Source organism: Carassius gibelio, chromosome B2 (assembly GCF_023724105.1).
Source record: "Carassius gibelio isolate Cgi1373 ecotype wild population from Czech Republic chromosome B2, carGib1.2-hapl.c, whole genome shotgun sequence".
In the NCBI taxonomy this organism is placed as follows: Eukaryota; Metazoa; Chordata; class Actinopteri; order Cypriniformes; family Cyprinidae; genus Carassius; species Carassius gibelio.
The window spans coordinates 23,563,266-23,589,493 of NC_068397.1; the positions used below are offsets into that span (position 1 = coordinate 23,563,266).

At 38.3% G+C, this 26,228-nt stretch overlaps 1 protein-coding gene across 2 annotated transcripts in view; it reads left to right on the top strand.

Moving 5' to 3' along the window:
- The first annotated feature begins 2,740 nt into the window (after positions 1–2,740).
- The window catches only part of LOC127951388 (calsyntenin-2-like), a 229,851-nt gene continuing 206,363 nt past the window's right edge, over positions 2,741–26,228 (top strand). For both annotated transcript variants that reach the window (XM_052549263.1, XM_052549262.1), the window contains exon 1: positions 2,741–2,986. In XM_052549263.1, the coding sequence (XP_052405223.1) occupies positions 2,914–2,986 (73 nt within the window). In that variant the 5' untranslated portion in view covers positions 2,741–2,913. The remainder of the gene's footprint in view (positions 2,987–26,228) is intronic.

Consider the following 26,228-nt stretch of genomic DNA (forward strand, 5'->3'; position numbering starts at 1 on the left):
CGTTCACACATTCAGGAAGGAAACATTTGTTTGAATAGACGCACAATCAAAGTAACTGGCAATATTGTATCTTCTGTAAGTAATCCAATATGAATTTTGTATTTTGAAATGCTGGGTGTTTAGGCTGTATCATATACAGAATGCATAATGATCAACACTACATATTTAAAAAAAAGAGTAAAACTCTTAGCATGTTTGGAACATACCCAGGCGAATGATAACAATGAGAATTAAGAAAACTTATCAGTTAATCACATTTAGCTCATTGATAAAAGTTCAAGTTTTACCTTATACCGTCTCCCTTTTTGTAAAGTCATACATTATTAATGGCATAATCTTTATGGCTGGTGCTAGCCTTATCACTTTAAAAGCCAAGCTTTGAACAGAACAGTACACAAAGTGACCATACAGTGTTGTTGCTTCTGTTGATGCATTAAGAACCTGCGAGTGGAGTAATTAAAGATCGCAATCCGAAAATGTGGATTTCTGCAAAACCTCAGCAAGACTGTATACATCATCTATAATGAACTGGCAGCTAACCTGATTCAGGCATCAGCATGAGCAGGTTCCTCTCACGGAGAGCTCGGCTCTTTCCTCTCATGTCTGCTCTGCGTTGGATGTTTAGACTTGCAGATGCGTTGCTAAAAGAGTGGAGAAGCTTTCACCTAAAGCAAATTTACTCAACAGAATGCATCCTCTGAAATGCAACAAGCCAAACAATTGGAATGAATGAGCGCAAATGGTTTTTCCAATCTATCAGCTGTGCAGGTAAATTAGGTTTCAGGAAGACTGGGGAAATAATATGGCATTTTAAACCACCTCATTTTTTTTCAAGCAACTAAAACGATTATCAGAAATTCCCTCTGGCTTCTGCGAAATTGACATTTAACTAAGAAAAAAATAGGAAATAAAATGAGCGATATAATGGGTGGTGGGTTAGAATCTTAAATGGATTTCAGAAAGTTTTCTTTCTCCATTGTGATGAAACTGCATCTTCAAGACTAACTTTTACAGGCATTTATAATTTCCCTCCAGCTAAATAATTGTATTGCCATATTTACATAACGCAGTCTATATCAGATCTTAATCAATGCATAATTACATTTTCTGCATTCCCTATATCATACTTTCCAAAATCTACATTTTTTACATACATTTTAAAAGTTTTAAAACTTTATCTACACGAATTTGTTATTTACAGTGTTTTTATATCTTGAATTGAAATATAGTGCTCTCAAGAGAGTAGGTGGAAATGAGAAGACCTTCAGTTCATGGCTGAACGCTCATTAAAAGCTTTCCTAGTCATCCTGGGCACATGGGAAGTCCACAGTCCACACACTTTTTTTCTTTTCTTTTTTTCTCAGCTGACAAATCTCACTCCACCTGAGGGAAAATCTTAGGTAGGGCATGAGCTGCCATCAGAAATTAAAATGTTTGATCTTCAGAATACACTCTGCATGTGAAATGTCAGTTTTTACAGGAAAATGAGGATTTAGTACACATGTGGTTGATGCATGGGAGGAAACTGAGAGGTATTTTTCAGGGACAACCATGAAAAAAAGATAAATTAATATGGATTGAAAATGGTCTTACTGAAAATGGATTAACGCAGCTCAAAAAACTGCATTTCAAATCAGTGTGACTTTTCAAAACGCAACATAATCGTAAGAAATTCAGCTAAATTCCAAGCGTGAACAAACAGCATGAGAATTTTAATACTTTGTTTTGTAGCCTTTAATGTTCAGTAAGCTGTTGTCTGTCTGTAAGTTACACCAGACAATTAGAAACACTTCAATTAGCTTGTGTATGTTCCTAAAAATATGGATAACCAACATAACTATAAAGGTGGTAAAACACAAAAACACCATTGGGGTAATTCAGGACAATAAAATAATGCAATAAATACTGATTAAAAATAATAAATTGTAAAACACTATAATAAAATAACAAAAAAACAATATAAAAATGAAAATGTGACAAAGGGACTGGGAGTAAAGGTTGTGACTACTGGCAAAATAAAATAAAAATAATAATAAACCTTTACAGTAAAATGTTAAAATGTATTAAAAAAAAAAAATCACTGTATATGATGAGGTAACTTACAGTTAACCAAATTAAAAGTTGAATATGTGTATTTGCATCACCAATACTTATAAAAAAAACGTCATAAAGTGGTGAATAACATTTGTGAATTATTTATTTTATTTTTTTACAGTGTATGAAAGGTTTGTACATTATATGATTTACAACTACTTTAGAACATTTTCTCATAATTTTATCACAGGCAATGTAATGCAAAAATGATTATGATCCATAAAGAAAAAAACCCATGCAGCACTGCTTGCTGTTTTTGTTATTGTTATTAATTTTTAATGTGCCCAGAAGGCACAGGACAGCAGCTGCCCACCTTGGGAGAAGTCTTGTCACTGGATTAAGATAATGATAATATCAATAATAAATGAGAAGGATATTTGTATACAATTACATACTGTGTATTTATACTAGGCTTCCAAAGTCTGAGAAAATAAAAAGAGGGAAATAGTTAAAAAACGACCAGTAACACAAATGTAAATCAATTCCTAATATCACATTCAAAACATGAACATATCAAATAAAGCATTTACAAGAATATAATTTAGAAAGGGCGTAAATAAATGCTTTATCATAGGTGAAAATTAATTGCTCGGGGAGTGACGTAGCAGCCAGATCCTGGGGGTTTAACTCGCGCAACGCGCAGACACACAGACCGCGTTACCTCGTGCGCTCGGACCGCGTCTCGCGCTGCTGGGAGTTCACTAGCGAGACTTCAGTTCACCGTCGTTCAAGGACAGATAAAGCCAGAGAGTGGCGTTTGTTCAGATTAACAGAGGAAGAATTAGGTCATCGCGTTCTGGTCGAGGTGTTGGGCTCATCATGAAGATGTGCGTGATAACAGCGATGGTTTTCCTGGTGCTCTCCGGGCAGTGCGGCATCCTGGCTGGGAAAGGTAAGGCAGATCGGACAACTTGGAATGTCACCGCATGAGAAGAAACGCCTGGAGCGGTCAGTCACTTAGATCAGTGTCTCGGATCACATGTTATCAATTATCAGTTTGCAGAAATCACAGCGTCAGTGACAGTCTGACAGTGTCTTAAATCAGGTTGGCAATATCTTACGTAGAACAAGTTTGTCTTTCTTTCCCCGTTTCCTTAACGATTAACCTAATTTTAGGACACTTCAACGAGATCACCAGCATCTTGAACAATTTTGAATGTTTTCATTGCTATAGGAACCATAAAGAACCATAAATCATGTATTTACGGTTTCTCAGCATGACCGTAATATAGCTATTTTCATCGATATTTCATTGACCTTTAATGCGCATTTCTACTGATCTTATCTCTTCTGTTCAATGATGACTGCTTGGTGTATATGACTTAAAGACTATATAACATTAGATTTTAAATTGCTCCCATAAAAAAAAAAAAAAAATCTGTTAGTGTGTTTTGGGAGCACAAACATTGAGATAAGAGATCTAAGTGTGTCTCTGGGGCAGTGATGAATATGGAGCAGCTCAGTTATTTGTTAGTACACAAGTGGAATGCTTTAGATGATATGTGATAAATTACAGTCAGATTGGATCATGCAGACTGGCAATGAAAGGCAGAGATTGTCATTTCAGGTTCCTTATCGAGTACATATTCATCCATTAGGAGTTAATAGCTTTTTTTTTTTTTTTTTTTTTTTCTCGAGCGTTCTTTTATTTGTTCCATCAGTATGAGTTTAACATGCATGGTGACCCTACTTTTAGGACACCTAAATGAATGCAATCATAAGTGTCTGCTGAGCAAGGCGATGAGTGTTGCATCTATTTAAGAAGTGATTTTGAGATAAATCTGGATGTTTTTGTTGCAATAAGAATAATCTTCCCAGATTTATTGAAATTTTATTGGAGTTTTGAAATGGCAGGTGCTTTAGTGGCCCTAAAATACATTTTGTAAAGGCATATTTCTCCTTGGTTGATAAGGTATTCTGGATGGTTGCTAGGGTGTGTCTATGAAGTTTCTGTTTCAGAATGTTTTCTTGCTGGTTTGAGTCTCCCTTAGGTTTCTTTGACATTTTGATATGGAAGTTTGAACCCTCTGACTCCTTTTCAATTTTAGTCTAAGGGATTTTTTTTGGGCTGTTTTGTCACCATGCAGGCATACTGTACATAGTGCATCCAATCCTTAATAAAAGTCATAGATCACTTGTCCTCAAAAAGCTATCATTCATGGCTTAAGTACAGACAGTAGCATAGTGAGTTATGTGCTGTAGTTCGGGATGAATAAAGAATACAAATAATAGTGATGCTTTTCTAAATCACTAACCTATAACAGAGCCTATGATTTTCCAAGCACGAGTCTCAATATAGCCATTTCCCCTCATCAATATTTCACTGACCTTTATGGTACATTTCTAGTGATCTATCTGCTTGATTAGTTTAATGTACAATGCTCGTAGCAGCTGCATTTTTCTTAATCTTGTCCATAAGGCTTAATGAGGTTTTCAGTGGTTGCATAGTCCTTAACACTTCCAGAACATAAAGCAGGATTTTCCGTCGCTCCCATGGAAAAAGCTGCTAATGTGTTTGTAGGAACACAAACATTGAGATAAGAGATCTAATTGTGTCTCTGGGGCAGTGATGAATATGGAACAGTTCAATTATTTGTCAGCACACAAGTGGAATATTTGTCAGTAGGCCTACCTGCGTGCCCTGATTTACTTTCCTTAGAAGTAACTCCTTGCTTGAGATTGGGCTCTTCCAGTGTAACAGATTGGCGAATCAGGGAATCAGAACCTTGAATATTTGCATATAAATTTTCTGGATTCTAGCACTCCATAAAATTTTGACCGTGAAGGAAAAACAAGTTGAAAATTCAACTCCTTTATGCATGAAGAGCTGCACAAGGTAAGTATGGCATTCAAAGAGAAGGAATTTAATAGAAATATGAGGCAGAATCGCAAATATAAACCAATCATTAAATCTAAGCCATCCACATTATGACTCAACACTTTCATAGGTATGATATGACATTTGCAAACCTTCCAAATCTTGTGATATGTCTGGCAGATTGCCTTCAAAACTCTGCTGCTCTAAAAAAGAGGGATTTCATCAAAATTACATCAGAATGCTATTGTAGCATTGAATTTGCTAGCGGTCTGGCTTATTCAATGCAAAACAGTTCATTTAAGACGTAATCACATTACCATATTACAATGTCAGTGTCAGTACATCACAGAATGAGTTGAATTACACCATTCATGCACTATTCATGTTTTGTGAATCTCAATCTGCACACAAGGTTGCTTGTACTGTCTTTACTTGTATGTTTGCATATTAAAAGGAATACATTTTGTCATTACGTATGTGTTTGTTAACCAAAGCAATGACCTTGGCATTGTTAGTGCGCTGCTAAACCAGATGGATTTCGTAACATGTAGAGCTTGACTGCTTTTATGAACTTTCAGCTTGTTTTGATGTTGTGTGTTATGGTGTCTGAGAATTGGAGAGTATTTCTAAAACTCAGAGTCTTGGAGAGAAAAAGTGATTCAGAGTTTAGCTTCAGCATGCTGGAGCACACAAGAAAAGGATAAAGCAGAAAGACAGCAGTGACAAATAAGGGTAGGTCTGTAAAAGCAGGCTGAGATTTATGCTGGCCTTTTCAGAGAAGGCACAGCGTTATCCCAGAGCTAAATAAATTGGGTTGCTGATCTGGAATAGATGCATAACTTAGGATTTCGTGCTGCGACCTAAGAACATCAAGCTTGGGGGAAAGCAAAGGCGTTCTCTTTTTTTTGCATCAATGCCGTTGTTCAGGGAGCAAAGTGGAACATTGAAAACACTTCACAAAGTGGACCACAGCTGTTAGATCTGTCTTAGTCTTTTGTTTCGCGAGATTCAGCTTTCTTTTCTCTGTGGCTTCTGAAGGAGCATGCCAATCTTCAAGCCAGAATGTCATGCAAATGCTCAACTTAATTTAAAAGTTAATTACACAGCATGCATCATTAGCGTTGGTGTGATGAACGGCAGGGAGGGATGAGGGAAAATGAAAGGGAGGAGACGAAAGGAAAGAGCTGCATTTGGAGGTAAGATGTCCCTGTCAGTGACACTCTATCCCCAGCTGGTCAGAAGGCACCAGTCTCTCCCAGTGGTCAGCTCTGGCCAATCTGCACAGGAATAACACTGTGTGCTCTTCCACACTTGCAAATACAGCACAGCTGTAGTTTCTACTCCAATGCATTTCTGAATCATGAAGTTCAGAACAAGTATGCACACATTAGTAACCCCCTAAAATAAGATTTTGTCATCATTTACTAATCCAAATGTCATTCCAAATATACACAACATATGTCTAGGACAAAATGGCTTCAGTATCTTCTTTTGTGTTCCACAGAAGACTGAAATTCAAACAGGTTTGGAACAGCAGAGTAAATGATGACAGAACTGTGAACTATCCCTTTTACTTATACATGCAAAGTCATAGTTCTAAATGCACGCTCCCGCCAACAAATAGAGTGTATTTTTTCCTCTCAGTGTGGCTGATTGTTTGCGTTATGAGCCTGGTGCTAGTGGAGCTTTGGGACCTTGCTCGTATTTGCTGACCGTCTGCGAGAAGTGGGCTAGTCCCTGAGATTCAGTCTCAATTAAATTGCTCCAGCTCCAGAGAGAGAGGGATTCTAGGACGTTTTCCTCCAGCTTTCCTTCTAATTGCCTGCGCTGGGTGCTGGCGAGCTGACAACTGGCTATTGGGTGAACAGGGAGCTCATGGTGATTGGGTATGAGCGTGTAGGCGTATGCATGGCCGTATGTTACCGAGCGATGGATTGTGACTGTTCCCTTGTATGATCCATGTCTTTCTTTAGAAGTGAATGCGATTGAATGGATGTAATCGTGGTGTTTACAATGGCACGCTACAAGATGGATTACTTCCAGTAGACCGCAAGACAGAACCCGCCTCTCTGTGCAAGAGATTGAATGTAGCTTAGTCAGAAAGCATCGTGTTGGAATACTGTCCTCCATCTTTCCAAACCCAGAAAACCCAGAGAAGTCTCTGAAACATCCATGCCACGCTATTATTAAACAAGACTTATTGTGTAGACCTTGCAGCACTGTCACTCACTGACCTCGGCTTTTGTGCTGCACTGAACTCGCTGTGCTGAAAAGAAGCTAACTGCATGGAAGCAGCAAACATAACTCATTCCTGTCCTCCTTTAGGTACACCTTTACCATAGCATCTTTTTAAGGGCAACATCTCCCAAGTATATGTTGCTCTGACCTTTTGCCGCTGTAGGGCAAGTCCATACTCCATGTTTCATTGAAGTGGACTCTAAACCTTGTCTCAGCAAGCTTGCCATTTGTACAACTTGGAGTAAAGTCATTGTCTGATGACCTGCAATGATTGGATCACGCCGCAAGCTGCTGGCAGCTCCCTTGGAATCTTGGAAAGAAGCAGTGTACATCTCATCTTTCTGGCTTGATCTGTGGAAATATTCTGTCTGACCTTCTGTGGTGACAGGACGGCTGAAAGAAAGAGCCAATCTGTGGCTTTAATAGAACTCGGAGCCAGGTACAGCGCACTGCAAAGACTCCACTGTGAAGGTCCAGATCAGCAAGGCCATGCTTAGATAAGTCTTGGAGACTCTGGCTTGATACTTGCAGCAGACATGTTTATGGCATGTTTCTTCACTGTGTTTAGAAGGAAAAAGGATTGATTGGAAACCGAATTAGGCAGCTCTGCCCTGCAGAGTTTAGCACCAGTCCTAATCAAACACACCTGTCTGTAATTCTTAAAGGTTTTGGTTAAATTATTCAAATATGTTTGATAAGGGTTGGAGTTAAACTCTGGGGAAAGTGGACCTTGGGGGACAAATTGTTCACCTCTGCCCTTCAACTAGAATGATTTATTCTAATGATTTATATATTCATGGCTCTTCAACTATTAAGCTTATCTTTAACCCTAAGCAAACCTCCCCAAACTAGAAAACCATGTCTCAAGAATTACTTAAAAATGACAGAAAATTGTGCTAAATTAAATTAAAAAAGTACGCTGGCCATGCAAGACTAGATTTGAATAGCCCTGATCTATTGTATCTGTTCGTTTTATTTTTTATTCTTTTAGGTGGGAATCTCAGGCAGCCATATTAATCGTACAGTACAACAAGAAATAATGATCGGTGGTGCTCCTGAATAGCCCTTAACAAATACTACCACCAGTTTAATAGTTTTATCTTTTCTTGTATTAATAATTTTTTAACCATCTTGTCTGGAATCAAAACTCTTTTTTCCCCCTTTTTTTTTCTTATGATTATTGGCTGCCTTGGAATGTAATTGTTTTTCTTTTCACTGCTTCTACTTTTGTCCAATTCTTCAAAAAATTGGCTCCGATGATTGTTGGACTGGGCTGCACAAAAATGACTGAACAGCTTTTAGAATTTTGCTACTATTACAGAGAGGCAACCTTCCAAAATGAATGTGACTTCTGGCACGCTAACCAGTGTTTTTCTCTGACATTCTCAGCAGCATGTCATTGGTAGAGTGGAGGTTTCAAAGCTAAGGTCAAGCCCCATGAAACACAACTTATATTTTACCCTTTTCTTTTAAATTTGAAGGAGAAATACATCATATTCCCTCTGCAGTTCCTTGTCTGAACCTTTACACAGTGTCTACATAACTATTTAAACATGCGGCCCCCTATGCATGGTATGCAGTTATATTATTTAGCTGCTATTGCTAAACTTGGAACACTTTTGAAAGCTTTCCATGTAACTGCAGCTCTCCACTTTCCCCCAAAGCATTTCCTTAAGAGGTTGTGTCACTGTTTCTGTGGTTAGACCGCAGTGGAGAATATGGCTAAATTTGATGCTTTTACAGATATTGCTTTTTTTTTTTTTTTCTTTCAGCTGTCAGTGAAACAAAAACAGCCATTTCTACCCTTCAGACTAATTCTTACGTAATTTACGGGCATTTGTTCTCCTCTGCTCGTCTGGGTATGATCGAACACCTTGCCGATCTGATACCAGCAGAGCCTATTTTAATTGAGCGGTTGGTGGATATTCTTGTAACACGCTGAGGGAATGCAAGATACAGGTGCTGCCCTTTGTGTTGTTTGGATGCTCCAAGAAGGCTTGGAGTTTTATCTTTGGCTCATAAATGAGTTAGGAGGATGTTAATGTTCCACGGGTACAGGAGACACCCAGGCTGTCAAACTGCAGGTGTTTGTTTTAGATAGGAGCAGCTGCGGTTCCACCCCCTCCTTCCTCCCAGGTGGAAAAGCGCAGCAACGGGGCACGCGGCTCCTGATCTTTTCTCTCACTTGCGCAAACACACACACACGCGGTGACTGTTGGGACTCAAACAGAGATAATGTGAATTCACTTTGCTGGGTAGTTTTAATTACAGCCAAGTTCTGCACACATCAGCGTAAAATATTAATGCAGGTGCGACGTCTCTCTGTGTTTCAGTAGATGAGTGTGACTGTGTTTGAGTTGTTGGCTCTAGGAGATAGTGAGAGAGAGAGGGAGTGCACACTGGTACAAAGGGAGATGAAAAAGAGACAGCCACTATCTGTCTGAGTGTTTTCATACGTGTGGCGCTTGTCATATGACTGTGCTGACTGAAGCTGAAATCAATAGTGCGCGCCATGGGCTTCTCGCCACCACTGCTGGAATGAAAATGCTATAAAGGCACAAGCAGGGAGCAAATGGGTATTTTTGAGGTGTATTTGTAGGTTGTATACCATACGTCTCTTTCCTCAGTGCTTGATTTCCTGTGGAGTCGTAGGCTGGCCGTGAGCTGTCCCACTTCAGTGGTGGACGGTGCTGCCCTGCGAGAACAGAGGAAGTGGAAACTTGTCCTGTTGAAAGCAGTTTTTTTCATGGTGCATCCTGCAATCAAAGGCATTATCTTTCCTTCTCGCCTGCAGTGATGCACATGATTTGCTTTAAGTGTGTTTGTTAAAATATGGGCTTTTTCGTAAGAAAGAAGAAAAAAGAGGAAGATGGGGATGGAAAAGATAAAAGGAAAAAAATTGGGAAGATTTTCAGCATCCGAGTCGAAAATGGTGCTATCAGTCACCTGGCCTCAGAACTTCCACTAACAACCTCAGCCTCATGTTCTCTCACCATCATACCCTTTGTTCTTTTTGTGTGTGTGTTTTGATGTAATGTATTTACCGTGCGGCTGGTTCTGTATAAGTAATAAAGGGATTTGTAGAAAGATCTCAGACAGGGTTCAAAATGAATTGCAAGTAAAATTGACCTGTAAATATCTTATTTTGTTCAGCTGGATGGTTGTTTTTAGTAACTGAATAATCCCTTCGATTTAATTTTCAATGTGATAATGTTTGTCTTATCTGTCATCAATATAAATAAATCAAGAGACTGTCTCTATACAGTCTGTAAAGAAAGGCTGTCATTGGTTGGCTGCTTCTAATCAGTTTTACTTTATTGTAGCTCAATCAAACATCAAAGCCAAAATTGTTTTTTATGTTTTTGTTAGAAGTGGTATTTTACTGATGATGAGACACAGAGAGACTGGCTAGTATATGATAATGTGAGTGATAAATGACTCGTGGTGTTTGATGCAAATAGGCAAGGGAGAAATGGCTACAATGAACTGCTTACTTTGTCACGGGGATGGAAATATTTATATACACAGTGTTTGATGCAGCGTTTTTATTTTATTTTTATTTTTTATATGCTGCTGAATCACCACTGCCATGGCAGACAAAATAAAAGTTTGAATGTAATGACAGTGTAAAGGCTGTATGCTGTAAAATAAGGGCAGAAAAACACATCTTTCTATTGAGTTGGAGTTAAACTATATATAACTAAAATAATTGCTTGACCAGTGTAGCCCGATTTAAGAACTAACGACTTATGAACTGATTCTTTTAATGAGTCATTCCAAAAGACACTCAAAACTCAGCAGGTTCTGTTTGAATCAGTCTGAAAATTCCTTTATTAAGTGAACTGAATCATCAGCAGTTACTGATTATTAATTATCTGAAATTGAATCAGTAACATGGATGTATAGGCTATATAGAAGTTGCAAAAAAGAAAAAAAGAAAAACAGAGTTGTGTTTAAAACACGCTATATATATGCAATGCTGTGCAAAATGCAATGTTTTGCTTCTCTTCTGACCACTACAACAAATTCTCAGTGTCCTTGTGTAAAACAAGGGCTAAAACTGAGAGAGGGGAGAGATCTAAAGCATTTGAGTGAAGCCCAGGGCTTGGCTGAAGGATTGTAAGTCACTCAGAATGACATCCTAACAGAAGCTGATGATCTGTTAGTGAAATATAGAGAGGGGCTCCATGAATCCTCTGGACCCCTCACAGACGCTAGGCTTGAGTTATGGGCTGACCTTACAGGGTTTTTTCACACAGTGTTGAAGCGAGATGCTGACCAATTATTTGGACTTATTACATATCTGCGCTGAAAAGACATAGACATTTAATATTCATGCAGGGACATTAAAAAAAAAAAAAAAAAAAAAAAAGAGCAACACTGTTCTGTTTCCCATGAGCAAATTTCTTTGGAGTGTGAGATGCTCATGTAAGCGTTAAGACCAAATAAATAGTACACTTTTATATAACAATACAGTGGCAAATGTAGAGAAGTAAAAAAAGGGGAGAAGATTGGATTAGATAACATCATAACCCAGATGTGAACTAGTGCTCGACTGATATGTCGCCAAGGCCGATTATATCAGACACCCTTTGTTATTTTTAATTAATGGCATCGGCTAATAAATGATGAAAGCGGGACTTTTATTTTGACACCACTTCAAACAGATGCACTTTATTTGAGAAAATATTATTCCCAATACACACAGTTAGGTCAGCGCACTGTTGGTTACAGTGTTTACTTCCTTTTTGTCATGTTTTAAACAATTTCTTAATCTGTGAAATATATTAGGCCATAATTGAATTGTAAAAATGTTTTTTAACATTTATTTAACAGATTTTTAAAAAAAAATTCATATAGATTAATTTATTAAATAGTAATTTATTCATTGCTGCATGCTATTTGCTGCCTTAATTATTTTATATTAATCTGCTTTATTCTGGCTGTTGGCCACCCTGCATTCCAGATACCAGCATTGCTATTAGCCATCATAAAGTACACCTTGTTCAACCACTAATTTGAACGGTTATCTAACGGCACAGCAATGCTCTAAAGGCGCACCATTGCTCAATGTGATCTGTATTATCTGCAGAAAGCTATGTGTTAGTGTTAGCATTCCCATTCAGGTCAGTGGTACTCGCTCAGCTGTTGACTCTGGATCCAAACATGGTCTATCTAAGCTAGTGTAGCAGTTTTGTAAAGACCTTTGATAGGTGCTCTTTGCTCATTCTAGCTCTTACTTTGTCTGTTTAAAAGCCAGAGAGATCCTGGCTTTTGTGCTGACCGAACTAGAAGCCAGCTGCTCCTCTTGCAGGCGTTGAAGAGGGTTTTCAGGGCTGCCAGGCATGAAGGTTTTCGATGCTGACACAGAGCCTCTCTCTAACTCTCCTGTCTTTCTCCAGTCTGAGTCATTATCTCTCCAAAACCCCCTTTCCTCCACCTTCTCTCTACCCTCTCAGCGAGAGCACTGTGCGCTAGGCTCGCGGGGAAAAAGAGCACAGTCCTAATTGGATTTGGGAGCAATCTGTCGCCTCGCCTTTCTCTTTCGGATCACACAGACAATCGCAGGTGCACATTATTTCCTCACTGCTGTCCACGGGACTGCAATGTTTTCGTGTTGGCCGGCTCATCTTGTTAATCTTGTTTGCCATTTACACTGAAAAAGAGCTGTGTAGAACAACCTTGCAACAAGGCTATGGTTACTAAAGGTTTCATGAAAGTTTTAGAAAATGCTTTCTAATCCAACTGATTCCGGCTCGGTCTTGCTGTTTTGGTACAAGGGCTGCCTTAGCTTAGGGTGAACCTGCAGGGATCTGCAGTGACTCTTGCCAGCACCGCACCAAGAGAACAGAAATATGAAAACAACACAAATGTGTGCTACCGTCTCATCGCTTGTGTGTGTGTTGTGTATCTGCACACACTTCCCCTGAGTGCTCATTACTCATGTTTGGAGCTGAATTGTCCCTGTCTGAACACCTGTGCCAGTGTGCTCCAGGCTCCCAGATGAATGCAAGTGAGGCAGTCCGGTCTCCTCCTCTCTTCTACTTTCGAATAAGTGTTGTTGTGGTATTGTACTGTTTGATTATTATTTTCATATATCAATGAATTTACAAGGTATAGTAAGGTAGTTTAAAAGCCTATGGTACTATAATTGTGTCTCATCTGGTCTCTGCTTTATTCTTATTGTCTCATTCTCTTCTCATCTTTATCTCTTCTCATTTTCATGTAATTTTCATATATTTTTGTATTATGTCATCTCTTTCTGTTTGTGTCCGTTTTTGTTCTTGTCTTTTCTTGTCTGTTCCTCTTCTCTTCTCTTCTCTTCTCTTCTCTTCTCTTCTCTTCTCTTCTCTTCTGTTTTAGCACCTTTTTTCATCTTATAGTTCTCACATCTTCTCTTCTCTTGTTTCCTCTTGTCTTTTAACTCCTTTCTTTCCTTATCTGTCTGAGAACTCTCCCACTCCCTCTCTTTTGTTTCATCCCGTTTCTTTCTATCTTTGGCCATCTCTCTCACCTCTCTTCTTTCTTTTCCTAATTCTACCTGGTTCCGGAGAGCAGGAACTATCTGACCTATTTTCAGCATCTCCAGTGTATTTGTGGCAAAGTGTCACGGAAGTAGCATTTCCCCTTACCTCAGTCGTGAGATGTCTACCAAAATTGTCAAATTTTGCGTAATTATTTAACTTTTCAGCCCTTTTCCTTAGAATTAGATCTAACGTGTCTCCTATTAATGTCTCAAATTTTATAGAGATGCCAAATTCTTCAGTCAAGGGTTAATTTTTTCAGTATGAATGCAAGTATTTTTCATCAAATTCACCCGAAAGCAGGGTATTCTCCTAGGGAATTTAACAGAAAAAAGCATCTGAAATAGCAAAATAAATAAATAAACATTTCCCTCTGGGATTATAAATTGTGTGTTGCAGTAGAAATCTCTCAATGTCTGAAGTGACTGATGTCTGTTTGTTTTGTCTGAAAAAGAGTGAATGTTGGTGTATGCATATGTCCATGTTATCTCTCTGCGACAGTGGTGTTTGGACGTCCTTTCCAGCATATTTCACTCTGTTTTGATGTCTTGCTGGGCTCTCCAGCGAGCGCTTCCTGCTGTGGGCCGCGCTCAAGCGTAACCACAATGCCATCGAAGCTCCACGCCCCCTCAACCACACGCTGGGTTGAGAAGTCGACTTCCTCCTCCTCAGTTGTCCTGTTGCCATATCTCGCTGTCTTACCCCCTGCCTTTCCAACCGTCTGCCTCTCCTCCTCGCCTCGCCACGGCAGTGCATCTTTCCTGCACCAAGAGAGCGTCCCCCCTGTGGAAGAGCAATTTAATCTCTAATAAATTATGTTTGCAATTGTTTTACATGGGATGAGTAATTGACTGCATCAGATCGTTTGCATTAGCCTTCGTTTTTGCCAACATCCCCTACTATCTTACAAACAGATGAAACCGAGGGGACCAGGCATCAAGGAAAAAATTCAGTGGTCTCATTGACATTTCATTTGTTTCGTTTTGCTAGCATTATTTTTACCCCCGATCAGCGGAATAGAGAGTTCTGCAGGGTCAGCTCAATTTGTGTGTGTTTATTTTTGCTTTTTGTCTGGCTGCCCTGCTCGCATCACTTTTAAAAACCGCTACTCTGGATTTCAGAATGGCGGATAAACGCTGGTTTGAGACATGCTTCACTGACAGCTGCTCTGCTGAGGCAAGTTTTGTTTGAGGACTGTGTGTGCGTACTTGTACAGCCTTTCCAAAGCATTACAGTTATTTCTTCCAGACAGCAAGAGATAAAATGGAGACCAAACCAAGACTTTCGTTTAAGTCTCTAGCTTCGCCTGAGGAAAAGCACTTCGATAATCTCACATCTCCTCTTCTCAGAAGAGATTTCCGCCACATCTCAGTCCAAGTCCACACTAGTATATTTTTGTTCAAAACTGCACAGACTTTTTTTTATGTTTTGCTTTATTTTCCACCACCATAACAAAGACTTTGTTAAACTCTCTCCAATGCTAATTTATAAAATAATGAAGCTAGCAATGTAACTACTTCTTGCTGATTTCATGAGACAGATTTATTACAATGACAATGACATCAGCAGCTAAGCAAATGCAACAAATTAATTCAAAATGTTGGACAAGTCCTGTTTCAAATGTCTTGCACTTGACTGGTGTAAACCAGTGATCATTTTTAGAACGTTTTTATGTGGAAAAAAAGCATTTTGAAAACCCTGTGTGTGGACAGGGAAAAAATGTGAAAATTTAATTCTGTTTGTTTGTGTGTGTGTGTTTACATTTAATGAAAGTTTATTGTTCAGTGAAGCATAACCGAGAACTCCATGCAGTCTGTTAATATGTGAAAATTAGAAATTCATTGCAGGTAAAAATGTTGTTAAAGTTTCTGGAGAGTTTAGGTGTCTTGGCTGAAATCTTACTGCCCACCGGCAGCAAAAAAATTCAGTCCAAATGTTATCAACAGTCAAAGAACATGAGGTTCCTGAGTTTTGTAGCAATTCACAAGGTTTGGTGCATGCATTTTCTCAGCCTGCTGTCAGGTAGCTCATTCAGGCAGATTTTCAAAGCCAGCGCTCAATGCTTGAGGACTTTTTTCAGAACAGAGGAAGATAAGCACTTCCTTTGGCAGAAAGGGACCCAGTCCAAATACAAATCTGAGCAAGACTCAAAACAAGTGCTGACAGCCAGACAACATCCTATGCACCAGTCCTATTTTATTCAGTCTCCCTCTTCTCTCTCTGCCTCTGCTGTTTCCTTTAAACTCTGTTTCTTACCTTACAAACAAGTACTGTAGTGCTACCGAGGTATAGTTATTGCATTGGATGGCAATACTGTGGTCCATTGAGACATAGTATTGAATTATTGTATTGTATTGTAGATATTCTTACTTTAAATAAATATAAATTATTATAAATAAAATAAGTATTTGGTCATGAATTGGGAATAATTCAGATTTTTTAAAATATGTTTTTAAAAGAAGTTTCCTGTGCTCACCTAGGCTGCATTTATTTAATGAAAAATACAATAATAGTATTAATAATAATGTGAGAAATACTTTTCAAAAAACATCTAGTTTTTAATATTTCAAACTGTATTGTACTGTATTAATGACTAAAATGTTATTTAGATTTATTAAATAACATTGCTGTTGTTGTATAGGACTGACATGGATAATTTGAGTAGATTTTTTTTTTTTTAATTTTCCATTAAATCATCACACACTCCAATAATTTCTAAACCAAAATTCTAATTCAGAATGAGGTAAGAAAGTCTAATTAATATTAGTGAGAAACATTTAAAAAAGAGGGCATTGGCTAATCAAAGTTTTAAGTAAAAAATGCTATTTACAATTTACGATAGGTACATTTTTAGTTTATTTTCATTCTTTTCTCTCTCACTGGTACTATTTAGCCACTGCATTGGTCTCTCCACTCTTAGTTCTGGTTCTTAGCACCCTGTGTCTGTTGTGTTGTACCCTCACAGTTGTCAGAGATAACTCTTAATGCAAGGCCACTGAAAACACGGAGGAGAATTTGAAATATCAATATCCATCCTCTTCAGGGGGAATCTCAAGACTGATAGCTCGCAGCAGTGGCCTCAGCTGAGCCGTCTGCCGTTAAGCGAGATGCACGGCTCACGGCGGATAGGTCCGAATCTCTAGTCATTTAGCATGCCAGCTTTAGCCCAGGCTGAGTCCTGTCTGCAGCCCAGTCTTTCAGATGCGCTCAATGACCTTGAGCTGATGCCAGTCAGAGCCAGCAGCACTCCGGTGGCATACAAGCAGAGAGAATGGGCGAGAGAGAGAGAGAGAGAGAGAGAGAGAGAGAGAGGGAGACAGCCATGCTTCTTCCTCTCCCCACATATTCCAAGTGCTGGATTCAGACAGGAAGGGCAGAATTGGTCATGTTTCTCCCCCGCAATATAACATAAAAAAAGACTGTATGGTTATCTTCCCTGCTGTTTGCACATTCCTTTATATATATATATATATGTTTTTTTTTTTTTTTTTTTTTTTTTTTTTTTACAATTTATTCATATATCAGGGAATTTTTTTAACTTTGATTTCCAATCCTGAAAAATTAATAGTAATTAATTCAAAATCTAAAATCTAAACTACTTGCATTGCAAAACTACATAATGAATATGTAAAAAAAATAGATTCATAAATATGTTGCTATAAATATATTATTATGAACATATTAAATGCATCACAGTTTTAAGTTTGGGGTCAGACTTTTTTTGTATTTTTTATTTTATTTTTATATGTAAATTTATACTTTTATTCAGATGCGTTACAATTATTCAAAGCAAAGACATTTTATTATCTTACAAAATTTTTATAATGAAAATGCAATGCAATTCTTTTTAACTTTTGTAAAATGGTTTTCACCAAAATATTAATAATATTAAATATATTAAATGGTGATGATAATAATATATTTTCAAATCAGCACGTTAAAATTACACTCATGATTAGAGTAATAGCTCTAGATTCTTTTACGATTTTTAAAAAATCATTTTATAATTAGATAATATATTTTACACACACACACACACGCACACACACAACCACACTGCATGTGTGTTTCAATCCAATGACAATGATTTTCTGGATTTAAAAAAAACAAGTGTATTTATGCAAAAAACCTTTTTTCCAGATTTAAAAGTATCCCACTAATCACAAATGACTGTGGACGTCATGGAAGTTCACAGGTTTTGTGTATTTCCGACCACACAGTTACAATAAACTTTCCCAGCTCTATGAAAAAAATCCCAGCAAAATTAGATTCAGTAAAAGTTTCAGCTCTATGAATCAATAAACAATACAGGCTTTAATAATGGAGTGAGTCAGAAACTCAGGCGGGGTAACCAATGCAATGTTCCTGTTCAACCAACGCTCAGACGCTTTTCGGGAGCCAAGCGCATCCATTTTTTGTTATCACCCAGCCTGAGGATGATTCATATTCTTTGAAATGTCAGCGCTGCCAATTCCTCCTAAACCTCAGGCATTCACTGGCCCGCTTCATTGTTTGTTTCTCAAAATTAGACGCTCGCGTTGTGTCAATAATAAACTGACAATTACTTCCATCTAACAAATTCCGTCCATGTCTTAATGTCCCCAAACACCTCTGATTTATTAATCTCACTGTCCGTCAGCAGATCATGTAGCTTAAATACAGACAGAACAAGCCTAATATTGACCGTCTGACCTGGTGACTTGTAACACACCCGACCAAATCAAGAATGAATGTACATTGTTTACTGGCTTGGTATAAAATTACCAGGTTAAACTTTCAAAGCATTTTACACCATTGTTTACAAGCCACTAAGGTATGAAATAACCTCATTTTAAAACATAATAGGCCTACAATAGAAATGTTTTGCTCTGTATTGTTTACAAGCTTAACGGTCGTAGTAAGTTTGTAAAGCTCTGTACCAATTTGTCCCTGCATTCCTCACTTAAGCGCGGAAAGAAATGCGTGTATGAAAACAGCCTACTTATTCTTTAATACTTACACTTATTAAGTTATAAATTCTCATATGCTGTGCTGATAGGATGGGTTGTGATGATGTGTCAGCGGAGCTCATCACTCACAGGTAGCGCATAAAACAGTGAGCGATGTACCTCGCTGAAGCTGCATGGACACAGTTATGCCATGCACTAGAATATACTGCTTTGATTTGGAGTGTAATGTTTGAATAATTTAATATCTAGTCACTGGATATTTCATAACTTCCTTTAAGGCCTTTCTCTTAGAGGTTTTATGCATCCCGTCGCTTTTTCTCACAAGACAGTAGATCTTCAGGCTCCTCTCTCTCTTTTTTCCAATGGTGAAGGGAAAGGTGATCAGATCCCAGGTGTTTTTAAACTGTTAGCCACTGTCACTTATTACTCCAATTATCTGTCTACAAAGGAAACGCATGCATCATAATGGCCGTGCGGAAATCCGCGGTGGGCTTCAGTAGCAGTAGTTTAAGCATAATTGGATACAAACTGGTCTCTGTCTTATGCTGGAATATGTTGTGGACCCACTGCCCTTGTTAGTGCACCACGATTTTTTATTTTTTTTTAACAGATGGTTTCTAAAATGTCATTACTCGGGTGTGTGGTCTTGTGTGTGTGTGTTATTTGATAACTGTTTTGAAGAATTGCCAATAGGGCTTCCTAGAAAATGAGACCTGATGGTTCCTAAATCTCCATCTGTTTATATTGCGCTCTCCCTCTGGGCATCTAGTGGCTGATGGACCCAGAGCACTGCAAACAGTAATGGCCCACGACTGCAGCCCAGCAGCCGTCCCCGAAACATCGACTTCTGTACTATGCAAAAAGATGTGTCCGACAGTGGGGGCCACTATAAGCAACACGTACTGATTTGTGTGTCTCTCTCTGCACTTGATCCCAGAGCCTTCTGTTGTGAAGCCCACTGCTTCATTTAATGAACTTTTAATTGGTAGTTCATCCAGACATGAAAATTGTCATTATTCATGTCGCTGCAAACCTGTTTGATAGCTTTTATTGTGGAGCACAAAATGTCGATCTTTTCCATACCCTGAACCCCAAAACCAGTCAAAAGTTGCATGGGTATATTTGTGGCAATAGCCAACAATATATTACAGTATGGGTCAAAATCGTTAATTTTCTTTTATGTCAAAAATCATTATGATATAAAGTAAATATCATGTTCCATGAAGATATTTTATAAATTTCCTACCGTTAATAAATAAAAAACTATTTTTTTTATTAGTAATATGCTTCAAGAACTTTATTTGGACAACTTTTTAAAGGTGATTTTCTCAATATTTTAGTTTTGCACCCTTAGATTCCAGATTTTCAAATAGTTGTATCTGAGCCAAATATTGTCCTATCATAACAAATCATACATTATGGAACGAACATTTATTCAAATTTCTGATGATGTATAAATCTCAATTTCACAAAATTGACCCTTATGGCTGGTTTTGTGGTCCATGCAGGTCACATATTTAAAATTTTATTAAGCCACATTTGTGAGAAAATGAACGTAATTGGAGTCATTATTTACTGAAAATCTAATTTGTGTTGGGTTTTTGTACATGCAGTATACAGTCCATTACATTTCAAAATATGTTATTGTTATTTTGAATTTTAGTAATATTTCACTGCTTGTCACCATTTACTTTCAGTGTAGGACAAAAACAGTTCTGCTAACTATCTCCTTATCTGTTCAATAGAAGAATGAAAGTCAGATTGGTTTTGAATAATTGAGGGTGAGTAAATTTATTTATTTATTTTTTTCATTTTAGGGTGAACCATTCTTAAAGCCTTGCATGAGCAGCTGCTTGCTCCGCTCAGTGAAACTAGAACATGACTCTTGCTGGAATTTCGTATCAGTCAGTGATGCAGGAATGGTACAAAAGCTTGTTTTCGGCATGTTGACCTTTCTGAATAAGTTGGCCTTTTAGACAAACACAATTGACTACTATATTCCTCCTACCCATTGTCTTGTTCTTTACCTTTAATCTGCAGTGCTGAGGTTTCAATGTTAAGTGTACTTTTGTCACATGTTAAGTCAAGTACTTTTCCCTGAGAGGCATAACTGCACTTACGCAGTGCTGCATCAGAATTTACTGCCTTCCATGCCACTTGATAAAAGGGTGTCATCCACTTCATAAAATACGACCAAACCCCTCTGTAAAACAGGTTCTGTAGTCCGGCGTCTGACACAATACTGGTGAGACTGGTACATTGAGTCTGTGACTGTCCTGTCATACTTCAGGATAAACACAGTGTCATAATCACAAAAGCACAAGGTGGTTACATAAAACACTGTGATTCTGATCTGATTTTTATAAGGTTGCACGATTATAAGCCACACACCTTTCACTTCAGTTCTGAAGCTTCCTTTTAAAGTTTCAGTTGAATCTTCAGCACTCATTTTTTTCATCCGAAAATAAGGGAAATATAAAAAAACATTTGCAGCTTTCTGCTCATGTTCTTCTTAATTCTGCTTAAATTATATGCTGAGACCTCAATGAAATGCTACAGTTGACATTTTCATTAGTTACTTGCAGCAACTGTAATCATTATCTCATTTTTGTTTTTTTTTATTAGTTGTGCAGCATTATTGTGTCATTGTCTCTGTTCTCTTTTTAGATGGGAGTTTAAAGCTCTTTGCTTCTTGACTGATTATCCTTTTGCTTCTTTTTCTACAGTATATTTTAATTCTACTGTATTGATTTGTCCGTTTAATTGGAGGCTGTGGTCACTTCATTAGTAATTAGTCAGAAACTGTTTATTGAAGGAAGCGTTTATTGATCAGAAACATTCATTGATGTAAATTATACCCACAAGCGAGGCTTTAAATGGCCCGTTTAAATGGAGCATTGGTGAGTTCTCAGAGGCAGGCTGCTAGCGATGGACGTTTTTGTGTGTTTGCCCAGGGATGCAGGCAGAAATGAGTTTACCGCAGTGTTATCAGTCAGAGCCCACATCCATCAGCGCCTGCCAACATCCTGCCAACTCTTTTGAGTTCAGACTGAACCGATCCCCTCCAAGACCCTGGAATACCACATCCAAGACCCTTTTACTTAGTACATTTCTCTCCTGCAACTCGCAATACCTTAGTTTTTCTTTTTTCTTCTCCGTTCCAAGTGGGGGATGATAGAAATTAATACTTTTATTTAACAAGGATGATTTAAATTGATCAAAAGGAATGATAAAGGCATTCGTAATTTCTCAAAAGATTTATATTTCAGATAAACACTATTCTTCTGAACTTCTATTCATCAGAGAAACCTGAAAAAAAAATCTACTTTGCTGTTTTCAACATGATGAGGATGATAATAATGATAATAATACATGTAATTTGAGCAGCAAATCAGAATATTAAAATGATTTCTGAAGGAGCATGTGACTGGAGAAATGATGCTAGAAATTCCGCTTTGAAATCACAGGAATAACAAACATTTAAAAATTATATTAAACTAGAAAACAGTTATTTTAAATGGTAAACGTATTTTAAAATGTCTATTTTTTTGCTGTACTCTGCATCAAATAAATGCAGGTTTGTTGAGCAGAAGAGACTCCTTGAATTTTCTGAACACAGTGAATTCTGGGATTGCCTTCTCTGTGAAGGCTAAATGTGGTGTTGCCTTAGGCTAAAGCGAGGCAGTATAATTAAGTACCTACCTATTGGAACAGTCTTTGCGTCGGAAGTGTGCCTACGATGTCTTAAACTCTGCCTCCTTAGGCATCTCTCTAGGTTTTGGAACAGAGCATTTGTCTCTCTCTCTTAGTCATTGTTTACGCCTTTTCTCTTGATGTAAAGACAGAAGAAGAAGGGGGGGGGGGTGAAACTGAGGATAAAAGCGAATCACAATTGGGTTGTGTTGATGCTGCTCTTTGTTCCTCAGTGTGCAGTTTGCTCTGGAGCGATTCATCATGATTATCTTGTCGTAGGCAGGTAATGTCACAGGCTGGACCGGGGCTATTTATGGAGCTGCTACTGCAGCCGGTGCCCTGTGCTTGGCAGCAGCCATCCCTCTCCTGGCCAGGCACACATTCAGCGTGGTGACAGCTTCAGGATAGAGGGATGGAGGGATGGATCATAGAGAGGGAGGGACAAATAGATAGATGGAGCGAAATAGGGGGGGGGATGCAGAATGAGGAAACTAGATGGTTTACCTGCAGGTGACAGTTACAGTTAAATGACCCCATGATGCAAACAATATCCCTGAAAATGAGCCCTGCCAGTGGAACAAGCGGCCCAGCGGAAACGACGGCCCGCTGGGGACAAAGTGAGCTGGAAGAAGACAACTCATTCCATCATTGCTATCAGAAAGCTCTTGGGTTTGGGTATGGTTAGACTTTTGTTTATGATGAATTATGGATGTATGCTGTAGTTTTGAAAAATGCCCTTTTTTTGTTTAGTTGTATTTACTTTTTTAGATAGATGGATACATGCGCTGTAAAATTATTTTGAAGTTGTAAATAAAACAAGGATTATTGGAGTATGTTTCACCAGAAAATACTATTTTGGTCTTCCTATTACAAAAATAAATAAATAATGACATTTAATTCGGTGTGTTATTTGATATAGATTTTTTTCATTAAATAAAATTTGTATTGTATTGTAAATGATTAAATTATATTGAAGCAAGGTCGTACAATATAACGTGCATTTTGCACATGTGTTGATTTGGACTTGTGTATGTGTTTTCCATTACTCTGCGTAAGGTGTGCAGAAGAAAGTGGTATGTCTTTGAAAGTTTGATGAAGGTCTGGGTGCCCAAGTGTAGATGGAGACCCTGGATAAAACCTGCCCAGCATTCTGAATATTGCATGCAAGATTCTTTTAAAAGCACAAATCCAGCTAGTCATTAACCAGAGAGGCAGAACAGGGCAGAGCCGGGCCAAGGATGATGCTTCGGGCCTTTAGTGTGCATGTACGTGTGCGTCTGCATATAAAAGCAACAGACAGCATGACAGACATTATGTTTCCACATGCATTTGTGAGAGTGCGTTGTGAGCGTGCATTAATGCCTTTGTGCTCTTTCTCTCTGTTTTCCATGTTTGCTGGTTCATCATCCTCTGTGATTTTGTACTTTTTTGATGATTAAATTTGTAGTCTGTTTCTAATGGCCAAGGGAAGGAAGGTTGTCTTATAAAAATGGATTGTGTCAGCTGCCGTGCCCCCCCCCCCCCCAGATTCCTGTTCTGATAGTGTAACATATGACCACTTGAAAAGCCTCCGCCTGCTATAAATCTATCCTAGCCTGTGGCCCTGACGGGAAGGGGAAATTAATTAATATTAATATTTATGGCAGAGTGACAGTTACTTCCTCCCTGCGAGAAATCAGAGAACCGCTCCTCAGCAGCTCGTGAACGGAACCCAAGAGGTAGAGACTGCTGTTCATTTGTCTTTGCCCAGGACTCTTTGCTCTATCAGGGAAAGTACTTAGCAAACAGAGCAGGACATCATTATGGTGTGGTCCGTGTTTCAATCTCCAACCCCCCCCCCCACCCCACCCCATTCTCGCTTGGATCCCAATCTGTTTTGACAGCTCCCTGCAACCGGATTGGAGCTGATCTGTGAATGTGTTTATCTCCGCTTGAACCTGCCTCTCCAGAAGATATTTGTCCTATGCTGCTCACACCTTCCATTGACCTTGGCTGCCGGGACCATTAATTATGTGGCCCGTTCCGCAATCAACGTTCGCATCAGCACTTAGACAAAGGACACACGCACGCCGAAATAAACACAGCTATTCGGTTTCGCTCTCCTAGCTGGGTCAAATGGCCATTTAAAACATCTGAAACAGCTCATTACCTACAGAGTGCAATGCTTTGGGTGGGCATAGATAGTCGCCACTTAACCCATTATGAATTGTTTTCAAATTATGTAACCATTTATTATGGTGCTAAGTAGCCTGTGAAGACAACTACATCATATGAAGCATTAATGGTGGTGTTCTGACAAAATGTTTTGGTAGTTAGCAGATGTTTTGTTTGCAAAATGACTAGAATTAAGGTGTGAACTGTTTGAACTGTATAAAGTGCAGTTTTGGCTTAATTGACAGAGAGTCGGACCTGAAGGTTGTGGGATCGAGTTTCAGGTCCGGCAGGGATTGTAGTTGGGGGGAGTGAATGCGCCTCACTCTCCCACCCTCAATACCATGAGATCCATGAGCAAGGCACCACACCCCCAACTGCTCACTTTATATACTTTATGATGTTATTCTATTTTGCTATGTTGTTTATAGATATATTAGTGCAGCTATCTATGTGCGTATATTTGCTGTTTTCATTTTCAAGTAATTTAAATGTGACTGTTTGTTTTTGTAATGGTAGTTTAACAGTTTTGTTTCTTTCTTTTTTTGTTGAGTGTTTCAGAATATACAGTATCAAACACTGATATGAGACCTGTTTAGATGATTTAATCATCTTTTAATATCAGGGTTTTTTTTATAATTTGCTTCTCAGTTTCAAATAATAATGGAATAAAATATAAAAAATTGTAAAATGTACCAGTTTATTTCCCTTTAAATAAAAATAGTACAAAAACAAAACTGTTTGTAGTATTGTTTATATGCACCATTACTCATGCTGTAATATGAAATTTGTCATTCTGCCAGCACTACTGTACCCTTATGACAGACAATCCCCTTGGAACAAACTAGGTTAAGCGCCTTGCTCAAGGGCACCTGGGGTGGTAGATTCATGGATCAAACTGTCTGGCCTTTAAACCTACAGCCCATCAGATTACCAGCCCTGATGTTTCACACCACATCTATTAAATTATCAAAACTTTTAACTTTTGGACCAGAGGGCTTTGGACCAGAATTGCATTGTGACTTGTTTAATTCAAAAAGTAAAATTTTGTTATCTGTTTGTTTGTCATTTAATTTTATTTAATTTAATTTCTGGTGCAATACAAATGGCATTAACAAGCATTATGTACGTCAGTGACTTTGTCTGCGGTGTTGAGTGGCAGGTTAACATTATTTGATCAGCACGATGGGGAAAAGAGAAACAGCGGATGAATAATTTGTCCCTTTGAAGCATCACAGAACTTGCAATGTCAGGATGTCATTCTTATTCCTTATTTCTTTTCATATAATTGCGAACGCATTGACGCTCGCATTAAATGGTATTTTTATGTGACACTGGGACAGTTGCTTTATCGTAATGCATGATTCCTCAAACGCTCACCTTTTTTATCCTTCAAGCTTCAAAAGTGCGCTTGATCAAAATCTACGGTTAACTGAAGCATCAAATAGAAATATAAACAGTGGCCTGTCATTCAATTTCCACTGGAAATGCAGCATGAGGGGAAAAAACGCGGTCTGGTGCTTAATGTTCTGATGACAGGAAGCAAAAAGTAAATAGCTAGAATGGTTTGTCATCTCTGTCCATACCTCCGGGCTTCAGATCAGACCACATCAGAACTCTTAAAATAAGTCATAAAATACAAATGAAGCATGGTGCACTTTACCAGCTCGCATTTCCGTTCATTTTTATTATTTTTTTGGTAATAATTTGAGAGATCATAACCGCAGATACAATAACCATTATGGAGATAATCATTTCTCT